Consider the following 17,121-nt stretch of genomic DNA (forward strand, 5'->3'; position numbering starts at 1 on the left):
AAAGCACTACCTGATGCTATGTGGTAGAAACTCACCATGGAGACACTAAGACTATAGAGAAGAGGAGCTCAGTTCTTCAAGGCTGTACAGTAAGGGACTCACAGCAAAGAGGACATTTGGTGAGAATTTGAAGAGGCAAGGGAACAAGCTAAGTGAGTACTGGGGAAGCTTTCAGGCAGGACATATTCATGTTAAAGGCTCTGTGAGGCAGGACTTACCTGTCAGGTTCCAGAAAGGCTCAGCAGTCAGTATAGATGGAATGAGGGAACTAGAGGGGAACAGGGACTAGGAAAGGTCACAGGAATGTGGTGGAGCAGGTGTGAACCCTTCTGGACTCCGAATGACGAAGCCCATGGAGGATTTTAACATCTCCTTGGTGAGGGTTGGGGAACCACAGATTTCTCAAACCAGAGAATGCCTGATTTGTTTTGTTTCTAATATAAATAGCATGTGGTACATCCAAAAGTGAGTCGCTGTCTAAGAGGATCTTCTGTGTAAAGTCAGCCAGTCCTAGGCTGTAATTCTCTCAGAAACAACAAGGAGAGGATTCTAGCTTGTACATTGAGTAAGTTGTTGCTGTCCTGTGGTGCTGGTTTGAGTCCGATTAATTTCTAATACCTTCACTGATAAATCTTAGAGTACCTCATTGTCTTCTTGACATTGGTTGGTTCACCTGTAACATGCCCTCTTCAAATTAATTCCCCAAGTAGAATGTAGACTGTAAATGGGAATTTTTTCTAGTGCCATAACCCTCATGATAGCTAGAAAATTATAAGCCAATAATTATTTCATTTATCACTCTAGTCTCAAATAACACTGAATTATACTTTGGAGGGTATGTTCAAGATCTGGCTACTTATATCTAGGCTTTTTCTTTAGTATATATCTCTTGAGTAATGCCTAACTGGCAAGCGCTGTGTTTTTACTATGCTAAATCATTACATTGCTAATAACTTAATGGTGCATTTTTATTATTATGGCAGTCTACAAATTAGGAAACTGAGGCACAGAAAAGCTCCTATGCTCTGGCTGGCTGAAGTGACAGTTGGAGAGATGCAGGTATTCTCAGAGGATAATCTGTGTGGTGAGCACAGAAGATTAAAATAATAAAAGGCACAGGAAAGGAACAAAGGAATACTGTGAAGGGTAGACTAAAGTCTGAGAAGACTTTAGGAAATAAGGAGTTTGACCTGGGACAGGAAAGAGTACCATGTTGATAGGAACTGAATAATGGAGTCCCTCCCAAGTGGGGGCAAAGCAGAACCAGATGTGGAAGGAAAGGCCTGGGGACAAGGAGGGGCCTGGTGTGGTGGGTGGAGCTCAGAGCAAACACTGGCCAAACAAGAAGGGAGAACAACTCATGGAGGGTGGAGGGGGCTTAGGTTTGACTGTTAGCAGGGAGCCAGGGTAGCTTTTGACCTAGGAATGCAGCTAGCCATAAAGTACATTTTGACTGCAGTATGAAGAAAATTCTAGAAGAATTTGCTACATCTTTTAGAATTAATCATCAAAGAAAATGCTCAAAATTCATATTGCATTTGCCTTAGAAAAAGGACTAATTTCTGCTTTTTCTCAGTATGTGAAGGAATTAGAAAAGAGTTATTAGTATTTTACTACTGTCTCCATAGGATTAAAAACTCTATTTAGCAATACATTATTTTAGCTTGGCCTGGTAGTATAGGCCCATAATCCTAGATACTTAGAAGGCAGAAGGACTACAAGTGCAAGGCCTGTCTGGATATAGAGTGAGTCAGGGCTAGCCTGGGCAACTTAGCAAGATGCTGACTCAACCTCAAAAAAATAAAAAGAGGGCTTGGGATAGAGCTCAGTTGTGGAGTACTTTCCTAATGTGGGTAAGGCCCTGGTTTCAATGCCCAGTACCACAAAAATGGAAGGCACTTTTTTATTCATTTAAAAACAAATAATGTTTAATTTGCAACCAACTTGTATTTCTAAGAATGGGAATAGCTTTGTGCCAATGAGTTTTCTTTCCTCTAGTCATAATCCAGAGTTTGAAACACCCCTTGGGAGGTAATGGAAAGTGCATGTTAAAATGCCCAAGTCTAAAGTATATTGTACTTTAACTTTTCATTTTACTCAAAATGTTAATGTGTTAAGTGCATTTAGGCCTGTTGAATAAAGAACCTGTGTAAATTCACTATAGCATTATTAAATCAGGAGAAAGTATTAGCCGACTAGTGGGTCATTTTAAGATCCATATATTAAAATGACTATATATTGGTCTGGTGAATTGTATAAGACATATATATGTTAATATATCAGAATTAAAATTGAGGTCAAGGAAATATCCTTTCATTTACTTTATCTGTCTTTAGTTACTGAGAAAATATAGCAGTTAATAAAGCTGATTCTATAGATATTCAAAGTTCTTGAACCAAGTATGATTAAGATCCTTTCAAAATTATTGTTAGAATAAAATATAATCTGAAGATTTCTAATACATGCCTGTTTTCATATTTCTGTCTGATCTTCTAATAAGTAGCACAGTAAATGCACCAGACAGCAGAGCACCTTTCAGAGTTTTAAAACATTATATGCCATAGATACTGTCTCCTAATAAGGTTTATTTCCTATTTCTATCTTCAGTTGAGCACACCTAACTTTTGAAAACCTGGCCAGATTCTTCCCTAGCTCAGTCTTTCTTCTTTAGACATTTAGCTGCTCTGTAAGTGTCATCTAATGAGCCAAAGTAAGAGACTATGAATGGACTGAGTGACTCAATCTGTGAAATAATAAAGGTGTACTTTTATTTCCTGATAACAAAACCCATACACAGTTAGCTCAGTGAGGTGAAGTTTGAAACAAATTTGCCTCATCTGTGCAAGCCAGACCTGCAAGGACGAAGGATTCTGTGATCAGAAACATGGGCTTCACACTGCCTTATGGAGCCCCAATGATTTGGGCACCACATGTGTGCTGTGAGTAGCATGCCAGCAACCGCATCACCTAGCTAGTATTATGGGACAAATATTCTTCAATAGCTTGCACCAAATAAATGCCATACAAATCTTTATTTGCATTCCCAATTAAGTATTTATTGATGCAGTTTGCATATAATGGGTTTGCATATGGTAAGAGACTCATGCAATCATAGTTTTTAAAAAATTTTTAGATTATGGGTACAATTTTGGTCACTAAAGTAAATAATAGTGAAATTTATATAACAGATTTATGTAAATTTTAAAAAATTGGAAGTGGTATGTTTCCAAGATTTGGGTTTAGATTATAGATTTGGTTCATGTGAACCCACTTGGAGTAGAGTATAAATGAGAAGGAGAGAGAGAGAGAGAGAGAGAGAGAGAGAGAGAGAGAGAGAGATGAATATGAGTAATTTGGGAGGTTATTTAAGAAACACAAGACTTACATCCTGATGCAGAGTGAGAGTGGTCAGCTTTTAACACAAACATTGAACTCTTAATCTATTATACCCAGTCTAATATGTCCATTGAAATAAAGATATAATAAGGCAAACTTTTCTATTAGCTCTGCAACCTAGGACAGGACACCTTTATCATGATGGGATTGTCATGAGCCATATACAGTATATAGTGTGCATGGTATTGTGTGAGGGCAGTTGAGAGGGAGGGAGGGAGGGAGAGAGAGAGAGAGAGAGAGAGAGAGAGAGAGAGAGAGAGGGCATGGTAGGGTTTTCCTAATGTCTCTGACAAGAAGGTGTTCATTATGACACTGAGCACATCACACAGAATGGTAGATGTAGAATATGTTAAAGTTTTCTATGAAATGGAAAAACCTTTTACATTGAGTCAAATAAAATCTGAACTGATTCTGCTTTGAAACATCTAAATCATAAAATACAAAGCAGAAAATTATAGCATAGGAATGTAAAATAAATGTCAGAAACATGTTACATAATGGTTACGTTAGAAGTTAAAAAAGGGCTATATTATCAGTAAGATATTCTTTCATATATAAAATATAAGAAAACTTGAAAATGCTAATTACAAAAGTGTTCATATTATCTATCCAGCATTAAACTATGACAAAAGCATGGGTTGGGGATGAAGGTCAGTGATGAATGATGGCTATGTACAGTGCTCTTGTTTCAATCTTCAGCACTGAAAAATGAAACCAAAATAAACATGGAAACCCCAAATAAACAGGATAAAAGTAAAGCCATGCTCACCCTTGAAGACTCAGATCTATGCAGTTCCACATGTCAGGAAATGTTCATCAATAGTGAGAACACTCCATGCTGCTCTGTAGCCTAGATTTCTGAACAGGGGTATCTGGAGCTTCCTTTTTATCTATCAGCAAATTATCTGATGAATTTTAGGCATGTTAAAGCTGTAATTCTCAAACTTTGGACCATAAAATGTCAGTGCGAGATAATGTATTTGTAAACATACTCCAAACCAGAACACATTTTATTTGAATATCCACTTAAGATGTTCAAATGCGGATGACATGAGAGCAGAATACGTCAGTGGAGTCCAGGAAGGCAGAACTTGTACTATGGCCACAGTCCCGAAATCTCCTTTTGATATGTTAGCAAACAATATAGAAATATCAAGTATCTGGTTCAGAAAGAAAAATGATCCTCACTAGTCAATGTGGATACCAAAACTACAGTTAGAGACTGCTTAGAACTTGCCAATTAAACACTATATATAAAACTATGGAAAAGAGCCAGAAGTATTGTTCAGAGAAAATTTTTACCTCAAATGGTTTTATAATTAAACATAAAGGTGGAAAATCAATTGAACATCTTAACAAAGGAAACTAAAATAAATAAGACTTAGAAAATAATTGATAAAGTAAAAACAAAACATAGATTTGGTGATATAGCTCAGTGATACAGCACTTGCCTAGCACGAACAGGGCTATGAGTCAGTCACCAGAACTGGGGAATAAAAAGAAACAAAACACAAAATAATAAACAAATAGAAGAAGAAATGAAAAAAGTGGTACAGTAGATATGGTAACTCCAAGCATTAGTACCCTGTCCTTTTCCTCCCTCCAAAAATACCAATGAAACAAGGACTAAAAACACAGAGGATGGTTGTAATTGTGAGGCCCAGTATTGAATGTCAGTGAGGGGATGGAGACAAGAAAAAGACTACTGTAGAAATAATCAGAAGAGCCCGAATGTCATGAAGATGTTAACTCACTCCAAATGAACTGTGAATATAAGATAGCTCCACACTTGGAGCAGTGAATGTGTGAAAAAAAGCAAAGAAAATTAGTTTTAAAAATATAATTAAAGGAACTTGGATATCAGATGTTGAACATGGTATATAGTGAAAAATTATTAGCTACTGAAAGTTTAGAAAAGTTTTCAAATTATCCTACTCTTTTTTTCCTGCAGCCTCTTCTTTCCCCAGTAAGAAAATAACACATATAAATTGTTTTATGAAGAATTTGTTTTCCCCAAAACTTAAAGAGACAAATGATTTTGATATTATTTAAATGCATTGAAACCATGAAAATTGGAGAATTTATTGTGACAAGAATAACTAATATCAAGCCATGGATTTAATGAAAGAGGGAATTATATACCTCTTCTAGTGTATCAAGATAGCTCATCACATTAGGAAGCCTACTATGTAATTTATAACATTGATGTATTAAAGATGGAACATTCTCCCAAATCACTAGATGTATAAACAGGGACTTAGTAAAATTCTACTCTGTCATTCCTAATAATGTATAATGTAGTCCAATAAGTTAGCAATGATATAAACTACCTTTTTGTCTCTGTGAGCAAAATACCTGCCAAATAAATAAACAAGTAAATAAGTAAACAAACAAACAAATAAATGAGAAAGATAGATGATAGAAAGATGATAGAAAGAGCGATAGATTATAGAAAGATAGATAGATAGATAGATAGATAGATAGATAGATAGATAGATAGATAGAGATGTATTTTGACTCATGGGTTTACATGTTTCAGTTCATAGTCATTTGGTCCCATGTGCTTTTGAAAGAACATCATGGGTGCAAAAGTGTGTGATGGAAGATCTTTATCTCACTATAGACAGGAAGGAGAAAGAGAGGAACAGAGAGAGGTAAAAGGGGAGAAGTTGGGAGAGAGAGGACATAGGCAAAGGCAGAGGCAGCCATTGGTAAGATGGCCCTAGTTATCTATCTCTTCCAGCCTGGTTCTGCCTTCTAAAGTTCCCAGGACTTCCCCAAATAGGGCCAGCAGCTGGAAACTAAGCCCCTTATCTCATGAGCCTTTTGTAGAAACACTTTATATCTAAACTACAGTAGTAACTAAGAAATGCTTCTTTAATATGAGGTCCAGTGCCTTCCCTGAGCCATTGCCAAACTGTCAGCAATATTCCTTCTATTTCTTCATCTTTAAAAAGAAGGTAAGGGGCTGGAGAGATGGCTCAGTAGTTAAGAGTACTGGCTGCTCTTGCGGAGGACCCAGGTTCAGTTCCCATTCCCCCAGCACCCACATGGTGGCTAACAACTGTTTATTACTCCAGTTCTAGGAAAACCTGATGATGCCCTCTTCTGACCTACATGGGCACTGGCACTCATATGCATACAATAAAAATAAATATAAAATGTAAAAAATTTACATGAAGGTAATAATGGAGCCTTCTCTATAGGATTGTTCAGAGAACTTAGCAATATTAAGTTTACAAAATAACAGTTGAAAATAAAGCTTTTTATAACAGATTCAGCCAATGCAAAATAATATGAAAACAGATATGTACATATTGGTCAAGAAAGAATATTATCTGTCTATATTATCTTATAATCTCAGATATCTGAAACTTCAGTAGTTAATAAGTAAAAATATAAAAGGTCAGTGAGATACATATTAAGCAAAAAAGGTCAAAGCTGCATTCATGATGAAAACATAAAATTTTCCAAAACACCAAAAGCCTATAACAGAAAACAAAACAATGCCTAAGATCTGCGTGAATTAATTCTAGAACTTGCTAAAGGACTTGAGCACTAGTTTGAGATCATTTAATATATTATAAACTTGAAGCATGAAGTCACTGAGGAGAGGATAAAAGACATAAGATGTTCTGAGAAAATCCTGCTTAGGCAGGAGGGAGACTAGTGGCCACTAAACACAATAACAATTTCAAGATGAATTAAGCATCAAACACTTAAAATAATACTGGTTCTTGCCATTTCTCTTGACTGAGCACCAGAGCTAACTGATCAGACCTTATTGCTGAAGACTCCACATGCCTTAATTGCAAGAAATAGAGCTACAAAGCTGAACTGATCTGGAAGCTTCTGCTCTGCAACTAGCTTTCTTGTTCCAGAAAGTACTATACAGTATGCTAGAGGAGACGGCACACCAGCTGTCTTACCCAGATGTCAACCCTGTGAGCTACAAGATCATCTGCCTGGCAAAATATACCCACTCGTGAAATAGTGTCATGACTGTCACAGTGCTGACTGCACTAGTTGCATTTGAGGTCTGCTTCACAATTCCTGCCTGGTGCTATAAACTCAGTAACTGTCCCATGGCGGAGGAGTTCTTAGGCCCTAAATTCACATGGCTCCAAGCTGACTTCTAAAAGTCTATTTTTTTATACACATAGACAATGCTTCTCCCACCTGTACTCAGAGAAGCTTCTCCTTGCCGTGAAATCTGGTGAATGCAGAGATGCTGGCTGCTCAGGTGCCAAGATGGCTGAATGCTCGGCCTGAAACAGATCATTTAAACCATCCCCATTAAGGCTGGGAGAAATTGTCGAAGATAGGGCAAAAAAAGTGTAAGAGCCAGAAAACAGGGAGAAAAGCAGTGAAATATTGTCTTCTTCATGTGGCGCAGTCAATCCAGTCATGACCTCTCAGCAACTGCAGCTACCTTCAGTGGGGCTGTGCAAGATGATACCTGTTGATTATGGGTCAAGGAGAGACCCTTAAGGTCCTTCCCCTCCATGGCTACTGATGAATTTTGAGCAAAGGGTAGTCATTGTCTTCAGCTGGGTACCCACTGAGGAACCTACCATGCTCCAATTGCTCCAAACCTGTGATCAAACTGATGATCCTGATTCAATTCAGTGGATCTTAAAGTTTTCACTTGAATGTAGGGAGGGGGACAATAAGGTGGCAGGGGAATAAGAAAGGATTGGGGCTTCTGTAATCAGAAGGCACTATATATGTGAAACTGAAAAAGAATGAAAGTTGTTTAACAAAAAGGGGAAACTGGGAAAATCAAGGTAACGTCCAATATAAGCAAATGTAAAGGAAGGAGCAAGAGAAAAATCCCTACAATGTCAGGTCCTGTGACAAAACACCAATTATCATTAGTAAATTAAAAGACAAAGAATGGACTGATTAAAAGAAAAATACCTAGAGCTTGAGAAAAAATGTGTGTTGCAAGTATGGATTTTCCTTAACCAATGAGTCTAAGGCAAGCCAACCTAGCAGAAGATTAATTCAAAGAAGAAATCCTCGTAGCACAAGAATAGCTATGGCTTGTCTAACTAATGCCTTGGTGGTTCAGAATGTAGAACAAGTTGGGAGATCAGGGGTTGGTGCTGCAGCTTCTTATTTAACTTGGATCTTGGAGTTTTAAAAGTTGTTTGACCTCCTTGTCTGCAGTTCCTCATTGCTGAAATGAAGGTGATGATATATGTGTATTAGAGATATATTGCAAGGATTACTGAATTGGCAAATATAAAGCAGTCCCTTGCATACAGTGAGCTCTCCCCATCTTCCTTTACGTTGCTGTATCAATTTAAATGATCAGATTAGTTTTAAGCAACCTGATTAACAAACAGTGTAAAGATTTTTCGTTATCACCTGGAGAAAAGGGGTATATTGTTGACAGTAGTGTGACTTGTATAAAAATAAAGATATCATGTACATGTGCCTTGTACATTTCTAATCTAGGTATCTATTTTGAAAAGGCAGCTGGGGCTCAGAGAGATGCAGTAATTACCCATAGCCGCACAGAGGCAGAATGCCAGAGACAATAATTGTATCTAAGTCGGTCTGGTTTTACAAAGTAGTCTCATTTGTTATTTTTTTAAAGTATATTAGACGCTGAGTTCCATTTATTCTTAAACTTTAGCTTTTTAATACCTGGGGTTGATGAAATTGCAGGAAAATTAGACTTCTTCACTGAAGCTGGGAATTTAAATCAGTATAGAATTTCAGGAAACCGACCTGAAAAAACTTGCCTAAACCTTAAAAATAGCCTATTTCCATGACTCAGCAATTCTACCACAGGGATTCAGCTTTAGAAATGCAGCAATGATGTACAAAGCTATAGGACAGTAAATTTATCACAATCTACAGTTGTTAAACAGGGAGGATTATTTTAATGAATGATAACATGACTGATCACATTCAAACTGAAGAGCTATTCAGAATCGTGTAGGACAGTTAATGATTGTGTAGCATATTTCCTATTCATATTTACATTTAAAGAAAAGCAGTTAAAAAATATGAGTTAAGGTAGTGAGTTAAGGCAATCCTCTAATCCCAGCTGTTCTGGATGCTGAAGCAGGAAGAAAGTGTTCAAGACCTCCCTAGGTCACAGAATGAGTTTAAGGCCAGGTTAGGCAACTTAGTGACAACCTGTGTCAAATATAAAGGAAAAAGAGGGCTGGAGATTTAGCTCCTGGGAGAGCACTTGTCTAGGATGTATGAGGCCTAATTTAAATCCCTAGTACATATATATATATATATATAATATATATATTTGTGTATATATATATGTAATTTATATACATACCAACTATATAAATTCTCCCTCTAATATGGTTCCCTCTGGTTTTTTTTTTTTAAACTAGCTAGACATTATTTCTCTCTAGAGGGATTAGACAACTTTTGCAAAGTTGTCCAGCAGCTTGAAGCAGAATCAAAATATGAACCCAAATTCATCTGTCTCTAGAGTCCCATGTGCTACCTCATCTATTTTTATGAGAATCAAATAACAATTTACATTATAAATTACAGGTCTTTATCCAAAACTAGTAATGTTATATTTTACTTATTTTTTGTTTAACTTTTAGAATTATGCTATATAGCTTTAGTAGAAATAACATATTTTAGAAAATGTGGCTAATGAGAGGTCTTTAGCACACCAAGGTTTTGTGTCATTTCTCAAGCCCAGAGCTTGGTTTGGCTTCTGACACAGCTGGATGGATTGCCTTGCGAAGAAGTGAGGTGTGATGAGGAGGGCCAAAGGCTAAGTTCTGTGCAGCATCTTCTCACTGGTAGGTTGCTCTGTGCAGAGCTAAGCATGGTCTAGCGAACATCTTAATCTGTCTTGCTGTTCCTAACTTATGTCATTGGACCCAGGCCTGTTTCTAAGAGGCATGAAGAATGTGAAGTGCTATTAGATAAAGTGCATTAATTATCCTCTGGCTAAGCCATGTTTCTGTCCTTGTCATATTTTATTGGAGAGTCCCTTTGCATGTACATCAGCTGGGTCCAGCTGCCGTACCATCTTGTGGCCAGTTTTTTGGTTTTTTTTGTGGGGGGGGGCTGCGGGGAGAAGGGTGTCATGTGTAAAGAAGAATATCTGATACAGTGATGCTGGTCTAGATCTACATGTTCTGCAGTTCCTAGTTTGAAGGTCAAGCCATGAAGTAATCAATATGGCTTTTTAACTTTGGATTTTGATCTTAAATGCATGTCTTTCCTTCTTAAGCCCACCAGTGGTTTTATTCCTTCATATTGATCTTGATTAACTTTGGTAGTGCAGCACATCAAAGAGTTTTATAGAAAGCCATAATAAAGATGATTATTTACTTAAAAACATTCAAAGGAAATTTTTTCTCTGTGTTCTCTTACTCCAATTTGTGTTGCATGCTGGTTAAAGTTTAATAAAATAATGAATATAGCATTTCTTTGAGGAAAACATTTTATTGGTCACTTTTAAAAAGCTTTACCTACTTACTAGGCTTAAGGATAAGCAGGTATAATATTTATTTATGTAGAAAAATTTAAATAGTTTAGAGACAATTGTGGTTCCACTTAAATTTTTTTATTTTTTTTAAACCTGGTAATCAAATTATTATTTTTTTTTACAATTTCCTATATGTATGCTTTGCGTATCAACTATTCCCACTTCTTTACTACTCCTGTCTACCACTCTCCCCTCCCCACAAATCTCTCTCACATTCAAGTCTGTTTCTTCTGTTTGTGACCCATCAAGATTAACCAATATGCTCTGTTGAGACCTTGGGTTTTGACCTATTTATTGGAGCCTGATGGGCTCAGCAGAGGTCACGCAATTAAAGGCAGTGAGTCCTCTCTCTCAGATCTATGCATAGTCGAAAGTTCAGAAGTAATGGGTAGACCCTGTGATCTTCTCCTTCTTCCTTGACTAACTGCTGACAGGCCAGTCTTAGAACAGAAAGCTTCTCAGTACCTTTTCCTTTGGTTTCAAACCCCAAATCATTACTCAGAAAAGGACAAACTATACTTTATAAATCTTTGGATAATTTGTGCTGGAGTTAACTTTTCCTATGCTCCAGATGAAAGATTTATATTTCATAGTGTGATGAAAATAATCCAAGGTAGATAGAAATATCAATTTTTCTAATCATGGAAGGTACTATTCCTCATTATTGAAGGTAGTATTCCTAATTATAGAATGAAGTGTTCTGAATTATGGAATATGGTATTCATAATAATTAGAAAAGGCACCATTCCTAATTATGGAAGCACTATTTCTAATTATGAAAAGTACTATTCCTCATTAGATTATAACTATGTGGAACTGCCTCCATGGACATGCTTTAAATTGTCATCTCGTACTGTTTTCCTTACCATGACTGAAATGAAATCTTCCTGGGTATTAGCCCAGAAATACTCTCCAAATGAACCTAGGGAAACTGTTCTGTGTGTAACCATCCACTGGAGCCTGGTTAACGGATCTGGCACTACACCCTTAAAGAAAACCAACTCCCCTCTCCCAGTAGTTATTGGTCAACAATAGTTCCTCAGCTAATGTTGGGGCATCTTTCTCACTTTCCCAACTTTAATGCTGGTATTTTCTCTGGCTTGACCTTACACAGGTCTTCTGTATACTGTTACTATTGCTGTAAGATCGTATGAGTAACTGCCCAGCTCTTTGGAAAGCCTTTCCCTTGTGGTTATCTACCACCTCTCACTTAAAATATTTCTGCCCTCTTTTCTACAAGGATTCCTGAGCTTTGGATGGCAGGGGCTTACTATAAGAGTCCCATCTAGGGACACACACTCTGCACTTTCTTATTCTCTACATTTTGGCCAGTTGTGACATTCTGTGTTAATCACCACCTGTTGCATGAGGAAGCTTTTCTGGTGAGGGTTGAGAAATGCATTAATATTCTCTCTGTCCCCTGTTATGCTGTGTTCCCTGAGCCTTAGGTGTAGAGGTTGCACTGTAGATGTGTCACTTTGGGCTGGTCATCCATACACACTTATTCTCTGTGTTTGACTAGTTGTGGGACTTTGAAATTGTCTCCACTTGTTCCAAAAGAAGCTTCTTTGACAAGTTATGAGACTTACACTTTTCTATAAATATAAGGATATGTATTAGAAAGCAGTAAGAAATTACACTGGTCTGTGGATGTAAGGAAAATAAGATTTTCTCTAGGATCTATCTGTCTAGCCATGTGTATTTGGCTGTGGTTACAGTACCACACATGGTTTCCCTCCCATTAAATAGGCTTTAAGACCAATTAGGCTGCTATTGATTACCCCCAAGATAAAAGTGCCACTACTGCATCAGTAGACATTATTTGCTGGGTTGATCATTGTTGTGGTTCATAGACTTTACAGCTAGATGGGTTCATTGATTGGCTTTCTCCCTTGGCAGCTTGTAGTGTCTTCTGATACTATGGGAGCTAGTCTTCTGATATTTGAGGACATAAACTTGACTCTCTATCACAAAGTACGTGAAACCTGGCAGGGTAGTAGTACTCTAAGAGGGGTGGAGGTAGAGAGGGGGTCTAAATGTGATCATAATATATTGTATGAAATTCACAAAAATCCAATAAAAAATGGAAAAATAAAACCCTAAAAACTGTTGCTTCTTTTTGCCTTTGATGACAGGAATCTTAAATTTTACTTAAGTTTCATCTGACTCATAACCAGTGATAAAATGCATGTAGATACTCATCTCTAAATGTTCTTTTGATATGTTTTAAATTTCAAATTTAGTAAAAGATTTAAAATGTAAAGTGTTAAAAATAATCTTCAGAACTCTAAGTATAAATCCTAAATAGAGCCTAGATGTAGGACATGCTTGTTGGCTTTCCTGCAATGCTCTCATATAGGAGTTTGGGAAAATCAAACAGCAACATTTCATCATAACTTTTTATCCTATATGCATGTGTTGGCAGTTAAATTACATAATAGAAATTGAAAATATTTTCAAGAAGTCTCTTTTGTTACTATTTCAGTATTTAATGTGACACTGCATGTTTAAAAACATTTTAGTTTATTTTCATTTTGAATAATAAATTTGCAGTAAAAAAGAGACATATAGACTAATATCAACAAATCACAAAATCATTTTGCACAAAGCAAAGGTGCAAACTTCATGCACCATTCTCACCAAAAAATTAAATATGTTTTAAGGATATTTTTGTGATTATAAATATTCAATAAAAAATTAAGAAGGTCATGTCCCAAATTCCTTTACAATTTTTGTTCAGGGGTAAGAATTGTGATGATTGTGCAAGTTCAAATGGTCTTTGGGTTTCCTTTTTTAAATTTCCAAGCTTTTACAATTTTTATTTTAAGCTAATTTGCTATTAAAGTACTAAGCATTAATAGTTTTAATTGTATCTCCAGCTTTGATGATGCCTTTAATGTTCTAGGTGGATTCTGAGTTTTGCTGACACAATGATAGGAATACTGAGTAACAGGAAATGATCATTTACCAAATTAAAAAAAAATCTCCTTCTGCTATAAAATATTTCATTTTATATGGTTGCCTCTTGTTCTCCTGTTGACCTTCCCCAGCCCTTAAGAAATCATGGAAATTTTAAGATAACAATACAATAACTGCAGGTTGAAACAAAACGAAGTTGGAAGAAATTCAGTTTGGCAAATGGACATGCTGTTTCTGTATTTATGTCTTTCAACTTTAACACCCACAATTTATTAAGTGAGATTCTGTACCAGAGCGGAAGCTGCGAATCCTGTTTGGACACCTTGAGGAAGGAAGCCGGGACTTTATGGGGCACCACCTTCCTCTCAGTCACTGACCAGGAAAGCCATCTCTCTGTATAAAAGCTATTCATTCTGAGAGGTGGGGTGCTTTGGGAAGGAAGATGACCTCTCCCTAGTAAAGTGGAGTTGCTGCCCCCCCACCCCCATGACTTATTCAACTCATTTCCACCACTGTTTATAAGAACACTTGTGTGAATGATTGTAGTGACAGCAATAGTCATTTAAAATATGGCTCAAATTCCATGCCTTCCACTTTCCTAAGTTATTTGTATTATCCAGCATTACAATCACAAATAAAATGTTTGTGCTGAGGCCCTTTTAGAGTTGAGTGCTTGCTTCATGAAAGCCAGAAGTTTAATCAATACATACACCCCTGCTCTGTGTACTAAAAGCATGGCTGATATCAACTCTGAAGAGTAAATGAGTAATTCTAGTTAAATAGCATGCTTTTCACGGGAGTCAAAGACTTTCTGAAGTGGAATGGGAGATACTTTGCTTAGATGTCTTGTGTGCTGGGGTCTGTAGGCAGCATACTAAGTGGAACAGCTATGCCATGCTGGGTGAAGGAGGAGGTCAGAGGGACTTAGTTATATTTAGGATTTGCAGGTACTTCATATATTTTAAAAGATTTTGGTTTTTGACCTCAACTTCAGCTAGGTTTTTTATTTAATTAATTTGCATTGTTTGGGGGTTAGTGAATACTGATGGCTACAAAATTCAGTTCCTTTTGTACACTTTCTTAAGATACTTTAATGCTCTTCTTTGGGAGTGTTTTTTATAATTTAGAAAAATTGTGAAGGAAAAGAATTCTGATATCTTTCAGCTAGTTTCTTCCCATGTTAGCACCTTCCATTGCCATGGCACATTTGTTGGCACTGAAAGCTACATAACTATCCTACATTGCAAATAAGTAAACTTCACCTGATTTCATTAGCTCTTTCAGGATTACTATATTTTGTAATCTAGGATACATTTCACAGTACCATATAGCATTTTGCCATCATATCTCCTTAGTCTCTTCTGATGGAGACATTTTCCTACTGTGTCTTTTTTTCCCCCAGAACCTTGAAAGTCTTCAGGGAATATTGACTAGGAAGTTTGAGGAGTATTCACTTTTGAGTACACCGAGAAGTTTGACTTCCAGGAATTTGGAAGCAAAAACTCCATATAGTCCCATCATTTTTTGCACCATTTTTTTTATCAACACACAAGTTTGAATTAATAAATGTTACTTTATCTTCCTATAAGTTATGATTGAACTCTAGATTTAAAAGTTGATTTATGGTGTATTTAATATTGTTTAATATTTGTTTCATGGATAATCATGTAGTAGTGAGAGACAGATCTATAAACTAATACAAATAAATTATCAAATCCTCTTTTCAGTCACAAAATAAAGTTGTAAAATACAAAAGTTTTTACAAAAGCATAAAATAATTAAATACATCATCAACTTTGGCAGTGTTAGGCTTAGCTAGTCCATTTAAAACACGTAGAACATTGGCAAAAATATGTACTTTATCTTTTGCTCCTAACAGATTAGAGATGGACAACCAAATTGTTATGTATTGAAGAATAAAGACTTAGAACAAGCTTTTAAAGGAGTTATTTACCTAGAGCTGGACCTCATATACAATCCGGTAAGTGTCCTTGGGAGGCACCTGCTTTCTTTTCAACACCTAAAACAAATGGTGTTCAGTCTGTGGAGACTCAAATTAATATAAAAGTTTTCAGGGTTGGAACTGTAGAGTATGGGAAAAGTAATTTAAAATATTTTTATTTTATTTTATGAGTATTAATGTATTGCCTGCATGTATATAAGTGAACCTATGTCTTGCAGTAGCCGCTGAGGTCAGAAAAGGGTGTCAGATTACCCTGGAACTGGTGTTACAGACAGTTGTTAGCTGCCATGTGGGTATGGGGAATTGAACCCAGGTCCTCTGCAAGAGCAGCCAGTGCTCTTAACTGCTGAGCCATCTCTCCAGCCCACATAGCAGTGATTAAACCTGAGTTATAAAATCTATGCTGAATATCCCAGGCTTCAAGTGGATAAGCCAGCAGAATTGATGGGGTTGAATTTATCTAAATGTGAAGAGAAAAAAAATTAAAAATAAAGGAAAAAGTATTGTCTATAGATTGCATGAATACATAATATATAAATATAACCAATACATTATAAAAGCAGAAATTATATTCTATACAATTTATACAGTAAATACAATCTATAGTATAAGATAATATCTATATAATCTGATATGCAAGTTATGTAGTCTCTAGTGCAGAATATAGTCATAGGAATTATATCTGTAGATTCTCAAATTCTGAGTAGTGCTAGACATCTGGGTACAGCCATGGATCTCAGAAGTATTTTCTGCATTTTCTTCCTTTGCCCTTCAAATAAATCCTCCGAAGTTTGCGGGAGAAAGGGCAGCCCCCATCTTCTGCTTTCTTCTGGCAAGTACTTGTATAGAGGTCACACAGGACTATTCTACTCCAGTAAAATCTGAGTTCAAAGGAAAAGAGCACAGTCTTAATTTAAAAGATGTTGATTAAGGATTTTTCTTTCAGTCATCATCCTGATCCAGTGGAGATGAATGTGTGTTTCATTTTTTGAGATTTTTCCCTCTGGTTGTTTGAACAAGTCAATAAATTCCTCTGGGAATCAGTTTATTCTCTGGAAAATGGCTTAGCCACCCTTTTTTTCCAAGTTGTAGAAAAATAATAGATTCTATGTGGAAATTTTAACTGATAACATCTACCAAAATGATGAAAAAAATTTGATCATTTTGATTAGCATGAGAATGTATTTATCTCTGTCCCTGTTTAAGAGGCCTCTGTAGAATTAGCCGAGTGCGGGTAAGACTGTCCCAGGCCCAGCCTTACTTACTCAGGGGCTCTCTTACTCATGGGGCCCCTCCCATGACCTATGAGTCAGAAGGACTCAGCTTCTATGGTCTCTCTAGCTACTGAGGAGGA

General features: G+C 36.6%; 1 protein-coding gene across 2 annotated transcripts in view; it reads left to right on the top strand.

Annotated features, from left to right (window-relative positions):
- Positions 1 to 17,121, top strand: part of Mctp2 (multiple C2 and transmembrane domain containing 2) — a 235,108-nt gene that overhangs the window by 144,426 nt on the left and 73,561 nt on the right. For both annotated transcript variants that reach the window (XM_008852341.3, XM_017802990.2), the window contains one exon: positions 15,684 to 15,785. In XM_008852341.3, the coding sequence (XP_008850563.1) occupies positions 15,684 to 15,785 (102 nt within the window). The remainder of the gene's footprint in view (positions 1 to 15,683; positions 15,786 to 17,121) is intronic.

The sequence above is a fragment of the Nannospalax galili genome, unplaced genomic scaffold (assembly GCF_000622305.1).
Source record: "Nannospalax galili isolate Female #2095 unplaced genomic scaffold, S.galili_v1.0 scaffold63, whole genome shotgun sequence".
In the NCBI taxonomy this organism is placed as follows: Eukaryota; Metazoa; Chordata; class Mammalia; order Rodentia; family Spalacidae; genus Nannospalax; species Nannospalax galili.